General features: G+C 46.2%; 1 protein-coding gene across 1 annotated transcript; it reads left to right on the plus strand.

Annotated features, from left to right (window-relative positions):
- Window positions 1–6,802: 6,802 nt before the first annotated feature.
- On the plus strand, window positions 6,803–7,787 carry LOC108921157 (claudin-9-like). The gene has a single exon (XM_018730487.2). The coding sequence runs from the start codon at window positions 6,851–6,853 to the stop codon at window positions 7,472–7,474; it is 624 nt and encodes a 207-aa protein (XP_018586003.1). The 5' UTR covers window positions 6,803–6,850; the 3' UTR covers window positions 7,475–7,787.
- The last annotated feature ends 2,538 nt before the right edge of the window (window positions 7,788–10,325 follow it).

A 10,325-nucleotide genomic window follows, 5' to 3' on the forward strand; every position in this document is an offset into this window, starting at 1 on the left:
CCTAGCCCGGCAACACGGGGTGTAAAGGACACACCCAGGACAGGATGCCCGTCTATCACAAGGCACCCCAGGTGGGACTTGAACCCCAGACCCACCAGAGAGCAGGAACCGGCCACCCCGCGCCACCGGTGTAATCCAGCTATTGAAGAAATGTTTATTATAGCCTGATACATTGAGTGTTTTTTAATGCAGATATTTTTGAATGTAATTAATGTAAATAAATTTCTACATTTTTAAGCTTTATGTCATACAGGATATAGTTTAAAAATAAATTCCCAGCAGTTTTGCTGCAGTTCTTCCATGGAAATTGAAACTAAATATCTGGTTGTATGTATAGACAAAAAGCTGTGATCACTTTGAAGAGAAAAAGTATTATTATAGTTATTAGCTTCTGGCACCCTAAACTTCTAAAAATCAACAGCTCCTTTGTGTGCTCCTGCTATTTAAACACAATAAACATGGTTAAGGCTATTTTTTAAAAAAAATGGAAAGGCGGAGAGTGAGAAGTGACATGACCTTTGATCAAGAAGCCAACATTCAAGTGCAGAAGAAGGAAAAAGTGGGAAAAACATTTGCGCAGACCCCAGCTCAAACCGAGAAAGGCGCAAAAGGTACAGGTCAAGAGCGCAGGTCGCGCATGAAGCGGAAAATGGGAAACGGCGACGCCATCCGTTTTGTCCGCGCACCTTGCTGAAAAGGAATCCGCTCAAAAGTGGTATCAAGCCACGGAAATTGTAGAGAAAAAGTACATAAAGTTGGGATTTGTTCACTGGATCAGGTAAGATGGACAGCAAAGCTAATTAATAGCACTGCCCGAGTGCTGCGTGACACTTACAGGGAGCAGTGAGGGAAACACAGAGCTTCTCTGTGCTCGGGCTCAGAACGACATGTAGACGCAGGAGGGAATAAAAGCAGTGAAACCCACACTGTGCTGGGGGCCTTGTTGGCGCTTGAGCCGAGGAGCGATCTCCACGGCGATGGCACGGCTTGAAGCCGAAGCAGGGGCAAAATGTGCTGCTCGTTGACAAGGGCTGAACGTGGGGCTCGGTGGAACCTCGGAGCCCATGGTTTATGGCTCATAAATCTGTTGCGCTCTCAGCAGGCTCAACCGCCCCAACATCAGCGCCCCTCTTATTTACCACCCTGCAGACACTTATCCAAAGCAACTCACATAGCAGCATGCCATGCATTTTTAAGCCTTTTCACCCTTTTTCGCAGTTGGAAATCAGAAGCATCTCTTCCAAAGGCACTGAGGAAGCTCACTTTTGCTCCAGCTCTTTGAACACCACTCTGGTTTCCCAGCAAAGCAGCCTACCTGTTATCTCCAAAGGAAACCAGCGCCCCCAAGTGGCCAAATTGGTACATTGCGGTTCATCTTTAGTCTTCAACAGAAGTCCCTGCTCTAAACACACACACACACACACACACACACACACACACACACACACACACACACATTTTCAGAACCGCTTGTCCCTCACGGGGTCACGGGAAACCGGAGCCTACCCGGCAACACAGGGCGTAAGGCCGGAGGGGGAAGGGGACACACCCAGGACGGGACGCCAGTCCGTCGCAAGGCACCCCAAGCGGGACTCGAACCCCAGACCCACCAAAGAGCAGGACTGCAGTCCAACCCACTGCGCCACCGCATCCCCCCTGCTCTAAACATTTTCTACAATATGCACAGGCGAAATAAAGAGTTTCATTTCCTCAAAATAAAAAAATGACTTTGTCTAAGAAGCGTAAGATAAACTTGAACCTGCGCTGCCGCTGAAGACGGTGAAGGTGCTACAGGAGTTTGTGACGTTAAATGTGTGCGATCTTCAGTCCGTCCTGGTTTGGCGCCAGGTAACAGACAAAAGGGTGGTCGGGGGCCCTGAAGACTTGCGCAAACACACAGTAGACAGCAGACGGCGGGTAATCCCACCGCCAACTGAAACTCATTTGTTCACTCACTTTGAAAGGAGGCAGCTGAAAGAAACCCCGTTTGCATAGCCTTCCTGGAGGGTGGGGGGGGAGGCCTCTGTCCTGTTCCTCATCCAGTATCAGCCGGAACAATGTGTCTCAATGGGGTCTTTGTTGAACTTTGTTTTCATCTTTCTCATTACAAGGCTTATATTTTTTTCCCCTAAGTAACACTATATTAGGGTGCAGTGTCGTGTTTATTTATTTACAATAAATGACCTAAAACACGGAACTTCTAGAAAAATTGTAAAAAAATTCAACAAAAATCTTTTATTATAAAAAAAAAACTTTGGAAAAGCATTTATGCTGCTACTCGTGTGATGTCTACTGGTTCGTATGGTGGTATGTGACAAATGTACTGCACTCTAGAATCACGTGTCAATGTAGTGGATCCATTGTATTTTTTTCTGAGATGTACATTGCTTTGGAGAAAAGTGTCTGTTAAATGAATAAATGTAACTGTAAATGAATACATTGATTTGTCATAGGGGGGCGCGGTGATGCAGTGGGTTGGACCGACTCCTGCTCTTCAGTGGGTCTGGGGTTCAAGTCCTGCTTGGGATGCCTTGCTACAGACTGGCGTCCCGTCCTGGGTGTGTCCCCTCCCCCTCCGGCCTTATGCCCTGTGTTGCCGGGTAGGCCCCGGTTCCCCGCGACCCTGTATAGGACAAGCGGGTCAGAAAGTGTATGTGTGTGAGAGTGCGATTTGTCATAACAGTGCCAATCAAAAGTTTGAGTACACCAGTACTTGAATGGGACAATATGGACAGAAGAGTGAAAGCAAAGCATCCCACAAGTGTCTTTGATCTGTGGGAACTGCTGCAGAAGACAAGGAGCTGGAAAGACATGTAAGCCGATTTTTCATTCAGACTTGTTAACTGAATGCGTGTTTACTTTAGTCTGCAATAAACCTGAAACACGTGTCTTTCCACTGTAGGATGAATCCAGAGCACCCAGAGGAAACCGACACACGCACAGGCTAAACTGGTTTTGAACCTACACCCAAACCGTGTGCTGTGCCACTGTGCAATTAACCAAAGTGTTTGTGAGAAAATACTAGTTTCCTGCAGAAGTACTCACAGTTTTGACAGGTAACATATTTGAACAAAAATTTCTTATTCCTACTTCTGATGAATGGGGGTGCGGTGGCGCAGTGGGTTTGTCCAGGTCCTGCTCTCCAGTAGGTCAGGGGTTTGAGTCCTGCTTGGGGTGCCTTGCGATGGACTGGTGTCCTGTCTTGGGTGTGCCCCCTCCCCCGCCAGCCTTGCGCCCTGGGTTTGGCTCCGGTTCCCTGTGACCCTGCTTGGGACAAGGGGTTTCAGATGATGCGTGTGACATTTCTGACGAGGATAGTGCAGCGGGTTTGGTCGGGTCCTGCTCTCTAGCGGGTCTGGGGTTCGAGTCTCTCTTGGGGTACCCTGTGACAGACTGGTGCCCTGTCCTGGGTGTGTCTCCTCCCCTTCCAGCCTTACACCCTGTGTTGTTGGGTTAGGCTCTGGCTTGCTGTGACCCCACTTGGGACAAGCAGTTTCAGTCAGTGTGTGTATTTCGTATGACATGAGGTTTAGCATTTACAAGAGTTAAAGCATAAGTCAGAGCTCTGTGTGCTGTGATGAGGCCCTGAAACGAAGAACTATTCTGCTCTGACCACATGTCCATCTGCACTACTTCTTCTTAGTGAGCAGCTGTGAAACACATACATACCCATGTGGCATGACTGCGCTCCGAAACTGCTCTCTGTCTGAAGGTCTGCTAAGTTCTAAGGATGATGATGAGCAGGTCACATGTGTTAGGCAGCCACCCCTCAAATAATCCACACTGTTGGTTAATTTAATGTGCGTGTGGTTTGGCTGAGGTGTTCTGGTTTTTCCTGGGAGGTCCTTTTGTTCTGAAGATGTAGGAGCAATCTCTGTAAGATAGACATTTAGCGAGCAAAATGACTGAGTTCATAATAATAATAAAACACCACATGTCAACAAAGTGGGAAAATATAGCTTTGATCAAACACAAGCTACATCTCCCAGAATGAATATTATCTTATCAGGTAAATGCATGATTATTTGTTTCGGTTTTTGAACTTCTGCTTTGCTGATACGCGAATTTGCTCCACGATAAATAGCAAATAGAAATACGATAAAAGCCTCCGGACATCACCTCCCGCACGCGTGCGGATGGCGGAAAGCTGTGCGAGTCAGTTCACGAACACAAAAAGATTTGTTAGAGCCACAAAAAGTATGATGAAGTCAAGTCCGCAACAGGGTTAGGTGGGAAATGAGGTTGGGTCAGAAAAGCAAAGTGACATTTCAGCACATTCTTTACTGTGTTGGCACAGGGTGAAAGAAAAGCAGAGCCAGTGTGTGAGCTGCAGCGGTCTTGCAACAGGCTTTGCTGCTTCCCTGGGAGCTGCAGAAGGTAGGCAGTTTGAAATGAACACCTACCTCCCCAAGCGGGTAAATAAATCAAGCAACAAGTAATTTATTGGGTGGAATATACAGCCCATGTTTGTTCCCTCACAACATTTTTTCAGTTTCTTTACTTTAAGCTGTAGAAAGATCATTACGTTTCAACCCATACACTTTTACCTGTTTTATTTTTGTCATGTGTTCATATTGTGTTCGTTTATCATGAGGGAAACAAAGGATCCACAGTTTCGTGTCCGCACAGAAAACATCTGAACAGGTGAACAGTTTTTTTCAAAAAAGGAGAACTGCAACTGACTGGCTGTAGTGAGCAAAAAAGCAAAGTTTCACTTCAGGAATCCATCCGTCCATCCAATGTCAGTAACTGCTTGCCCCGAGAAAGGTCGTGGTGAACCAAAGCTTATCCCGGAAGCGCTGGACCCGAGGCTGAGTGGGGGTACACCCTGGATGTGATGCCAGGCCACAGGGTAACCTCCTGAATATGAAGAAAAATTTAAACAGGATTATGAACAACAGGAGCAAGGTATCACATATAGCATTGTTAAACTAGACAATTTGGGATTTGTGTATATTTACATTTGTATATAATGGACGTGAAATAACAGAATTTTGTCATTCGGTTGTAAAATTCATAAAACAATAAATTTTATAGGAATATCAGTTTCATGATAAAAGTTGTATTACTTCTACTAGTGTCATATGGGGCCAAGAGACCCGGGACGGCAGGACCCAAGTGCAGAGTCGTTTATCTGGATTCAGGGGATAAGGCAAGTTCTCGGAGTCGGGGACAGGCAAATGATCCGTCGATCAGCGGTCGGAGTCAGAGCGAGGATCCGTGGACGAGGTCAGGGGACGAAGCGAAAGGTCGGTCGGTCGGCAGTCGACGTTTGAACGAAGATCCGTGCACGTGGTCGGGAAACAAAGAGAAGGGATGAAAACCGGAAGATGAGAACGAAGAACAATTGTTGAGTGTACACTGGACGTCGCGAGGGAGGGCGGTTGTCTCTGACGAGATTCCGCAAAGGTATGGAAGCTGAGGAGGGTCTTTTAAAGGGTGAGCAGTTAGTCAGGTGTTGGACCGGAGTCAGATGCTGTAGGCTGAGTTGTGGGCGTGGACGTGACAACTAGGAGACTACTAGGCTGTCACAATTTGGCAGTGAGGCTAAGAGAAAAACATCTAAACTCACACACACACAGTGACTGAAACTGTTTGTCCCAAGCAGGTTCGTGGAGAGCTGGAGTCTAGCTTAGCAGCGCAGGGACACACCCTGGATGAGACGGCAGTCCTCCACAAGGCACCCCACGCAAGACTTGAGCCCCACACCCGCCACAGAGCAGGACTCGGCCAAGCCTGCTGCGCCACTGCACCCCCAGCACCTAAACTGTTGAAACCATGACCCCAGACAACAATTTATTTCATGTTACTCTTTTACTAGGATCATTGTCTGCATGAATGCCCTTGTTGCTTATTTTAAGGTGTCCCATTAAAAAAGATTGCTGTTTTTTTCTGAGTAGAAGCATGGTTTCCCAGTAGTTTTATTACCTGTAACAAAAACTGTGACCTACACCATTTCTAGTAAAGTACCAGGTCCCTTCACCCACCTCCAGGTGTCTAAGGTCAGACATGAAGACTGCAAACTTTTTACATGGATTTACAAATACAAATCTGGAAATACACCATATAGAAGGATATGACAATGTACCTACATCCGAGTAGCTGTCAAAAGCTTATATCCTTACCTCTCGAGGCTCGCCATGGGTCGTACTGATTGCCGCAATCAAGAAAATTCCATAATTGGAATGTGAAGAGACTGTGTGGGAGAAGGAGAAGTCTGTGCAAGATACAGAAGACACAGTGGCACAAGATTTGATGATCAAATTGTACAAAGGAGACTGCTGTTGTACTCGCAAGTGTGATTCTGCACCTGAATTGGCTCAGTACAGCTACCACCTACGTGTGTCCACTAAATGAATCAACTGTAAAATTGTAAAGCAAGGGCTATAGGTACACATGTAATAAGTACAAAAATGGACTCTCGTGTGTTAGCGACTCACACGGTAGTCTTTTACGAGGTTTGTGCCACCATTCTGGAGCGCTCAGCCTTCCAGACCCAGAGGCTCATGTCCCCATTGACCTGTCCAGTATTCCTCCAAATGCTCACTCATCTGCCCAAACCCTCCCGAATAAGGACTGAATCAGAAGCTGCGACATATAAGAGGTTAACTCATCGGTCCAGTCCTGCCGACGGCACCGACTCTCGGCGCTGGGAGCACATCTGGAAAAACAACTCACCCCCTCAAACATGATGTCAGCGCCACGGGCAGCTCCACCTGCTTTCCTCTATGAAATAAATACATGAAGGGGGGGCAGTGTCTTGCCACTGTCCAGTAAGCAGCATAAACACGTTAAAGGAGGCACTTGTGAAGAGAGCAGCTGCAGAACCTCAGCTGAAGAGACGGATAAGATGGCTTCTTTTGCCCTGGAGATATTAGGGGTGACTCTGTCTGTCCTGGGCTGGGTTGCGGCGATTGTGGCCTGCGCTCTACCCATGTGGAAGGTGACAGCTTTTATTGGTCCCAACATCGTGACAGCACAAGTCTCCTGGGAGGGCATCTGGATGAGCTGCGCGGTACAGAGCACAGGACACATGCAGTGTAAGGTGTACGACTCCCTTCTGGCCCTTCCACAGGACCTGCAAGCTGCCCGTGCCCTCACTGTCATCTCCATCCTCCTGGGGTTTGTTGGGCTTCTGGTCGCCATCACAGGAGCAAAGTACACCAACTGCGTGGAAGACGAGGAGGCCAAGGGGCGGGTGACAGTTATTTCTGGGGTGGTTTTGCTTGTTGCCGCGTTGATGATGTTAGTGCCCGTGTCCTGGGCAGCGCATGTCATCATTGTGGACTTCTACAGTCCCTTCGTCGTGGAGGCCAACAAGCGGGAGCTCGGAGCTTCACTTTTTCTCGGCTGGAGTGCCGCGTGCCTCCTCTTCCTTGGGGGCAGCATACTGTGCTGCAGTTGCCCCAGCCAGAGCAGGGCTGTGTCCAGACCTCCTTCTAGCTGCACATCACCTACCAGGAACTATGTCTGACCTTCCACTGCTGGATTCCAGTCTCACTTTTTTCAGCTTTTTCATTTTTTAATTTTTTCTACTCTGTTTTCAGCGCATATGATGGATGGACATTAACCGGAGACTGAACTGAAACGCGGAGGAGAGAATCGCACTTAGACGCAACACAGAATCAAGACTGCTGTTCGCGTGGCACAATATGTAAGAATTCTGCAGTTCTTCGTAATGTTGTGTTTGGCTTTTAAATATTTGAATGTGGCCACAATGGATGTCGTAAGCGATGAGCTGCATTGGGCTAAACAAAGGTTTAAATCTCATATTGCTGTTTTATAGCCTGAACAAGTTAAGAATATGTACATTAAAATTCTTTTATTGTCTTCTTGTACAAGTTACGTATGTTGTCAGTTTTTTTCAGCTTCTTCAGCTGCCTGCAGGGCACTTTGCCAACATAATAAATTCTCAGAGAAAAAAGCAGGGGCAATTAATAGTGTAGTGGTTAGAGCTGCTGCCTTTGAATCCCCCTGCTTATAGGTTCAATCCCAGCATCTAGTTGTAGCACACCCTTGAGCAAGGTACTTACCCTAAATTGTTCCAGTAGAAAAAAGAAATTACTCTGCTGTATTAATGGGTAAATGAGTGTAAGTCCCTTTGGAGAAAAGAGTCAACCAAACGTGAGGGGTGAAAAAATTACAGGCTGGGCTAAGCTCTTTTCCACCTATGGTGGTGGTGATAATAACACAAATGGAACTACTGAATGATCTCTGCAGTTTCCTCATTCAACACATACGAGTCGAATAGGGGCTATTCATCTTCAGAATTATTATTCCCAGTATGATTTCCTCAAATCAAAATTCAAGACATCTATAAGCTGTGGATATTATTGAAGATAATTACTCGGAGTGGAGACCATTTTATCGCAGCCACTACCTGCCAGAGAGCACCTATAAACTGTGGGTCTGCTTGTAGACACACTCCCAAGAAAGGGTTCACTGAGGACTCACAAAGGTGACAGCAGTGTGGGCCGTCAACACAGAACCATCAAATGCTAGACAAGTGCAAAAGGTCCTCTTCTTCTGCTTTGAGCCTGAAGACCATTCAAGGCTCGAAAAAGCTGAGGATGGAACATTACCAGGCCTTGTCAGACAAATGTAACCTCTGCTGGGAAGAAAGGTCACTAAGCAACTGTCAGAAAACATAGCGCTTGCTGTGTTCAGAAGGTCAGTCTGCAACACAGTTCGTCAAAGTCACATGGGCAGAAAATCCATTTGAATGAAATGGAATGCATAATATAGGGCACTGCATACTCATTATAATTCTTCCCTTTCGCTCAGCACCAGTGAAACTGCTTCAATATACAGTCTCTCAGGTCTGCGTCCTTTATTTCTGCTGCACGGAACGATACTCCACCCAAGTTTTGGCTTGAGCCCCAAAGAGCACAGCCAGCAGGCAAACTTCGGTGTTTGCATATCTGAATATGCAAATACGTTAAGCTTGGAGCGATGAAAACTAAGATAGGAGTCTGTTCCTCATTTCCTGCTCTCACTGCTGACATTTTATGACCCACTAACAGCCCATCATGTTCAAAATTCTCAAAACACTTAAAAACTGAAGCCACTTGAAAAGTTTCTATGTTAAAAGAAAATTTGTTGGATGTAAACCGTTATGCGGCGAACTGTTGTGAGACAAGACTAAAAGGTGTGTTTTGTTGGGAAAGGTCATAAAGATTGTTCATGCATTCAGGACACCCACTTCACATAAAGCGGAATGACTCAGCAGGTAGCAAGTGAGCAGACATGTTCCCAGGATGAGAAAGCAGCCTTCGTCCAGCCGGAATATAGGCGTCTTTCCACAATCAGCACTTTCCGGACGAGGGCTCTTCTAACACGACTTGTACGACGCAAGTCGCTCCGAAACGAGCCATCGGCACACCAGTCGAGCTCTGAAGTAACCAGAGCGGTATTTCACAAGCCAATGTGAATTTTTTCAGACAAACCAGAAAATACACAGCATTTGAAGTCATCAGTTCACCTGAGACACTTTTTTTTTTAGACTGTGGGAGGAAACGAGAACAAACCCAGGTGAACTTCACAAAGACCGAACCAGATTCAGGCTCATATCCAAACCCACAATCCAAGGGCTATGAGCCACCAACACTACTTGCTGCGCCACCGTGCTACTCTGTCGTTTTATTTCTTTGCTAAATTAGTTTAAATAAGCTGATGTTGTTTAAATATAATATAGGATATCTCGACAAATTTGGTGGTGAGGAGAACGTAGGTACTCCACATCTACTTAGAAGAGCTTCCCAAGAGAACACGGATGCATTCCATTTGCTAAAAAAAAATCGGTGCAAAGGCAAAATGTTGTCTTTTTTTACTGAGGGACTGCAGGATTCTGCTCTTCGAAAGTTCGAAGGATGTATTTATTTCATCTCTCCTTTTCCAGTACGTACCCCTCCCACAAAGAAAACCCCAAAGCCACATGGTGGTTCAGCAAATGTTTACTGGAGCCTTGTTTGTTCTAAAAGCAGTCAGTCAGGTTTTTAAATTGGGGATATCGAATGACAAAGAAAATACTGACCTGCAACTCAGTTTTTTGTGTTTTTTTTTTTTTGCAAAGCGTATGATAAACATAAGAATGTGTTGTTGGGATGGTTTCATTTCTCTGTATTTACTGGAAACAGGATGTCTGCACCCTGATGATTTTCACTGGTGTTTCTTCACTTTTCACGCTGAAGCCGGCATGATCTGGTCAGTGCGAGGCGGGAGTACAGCCTTGGCCCTCCAGCCCCTCCCCACAGTGATGTCATCTTATTTTGAAACTCCTCCCTTCTCTACCTGCCTGCTGGAATAAAGGCTACTTATTCCACAGG

This window comes from Scleropages formosus, chromosome 4, assembly GCF_900964775.1.
Source record: "Scleropages formosus chromosome 4, fSclFor1.1, whole genome shotgun sequence".
NCBI classification, from domain to species: Eukaryota; Metazoa; Chordata; class Actinopteri; order Osteoglossiformes; family Osteoglossidae; genus Scleropages; species Scleropages formosus.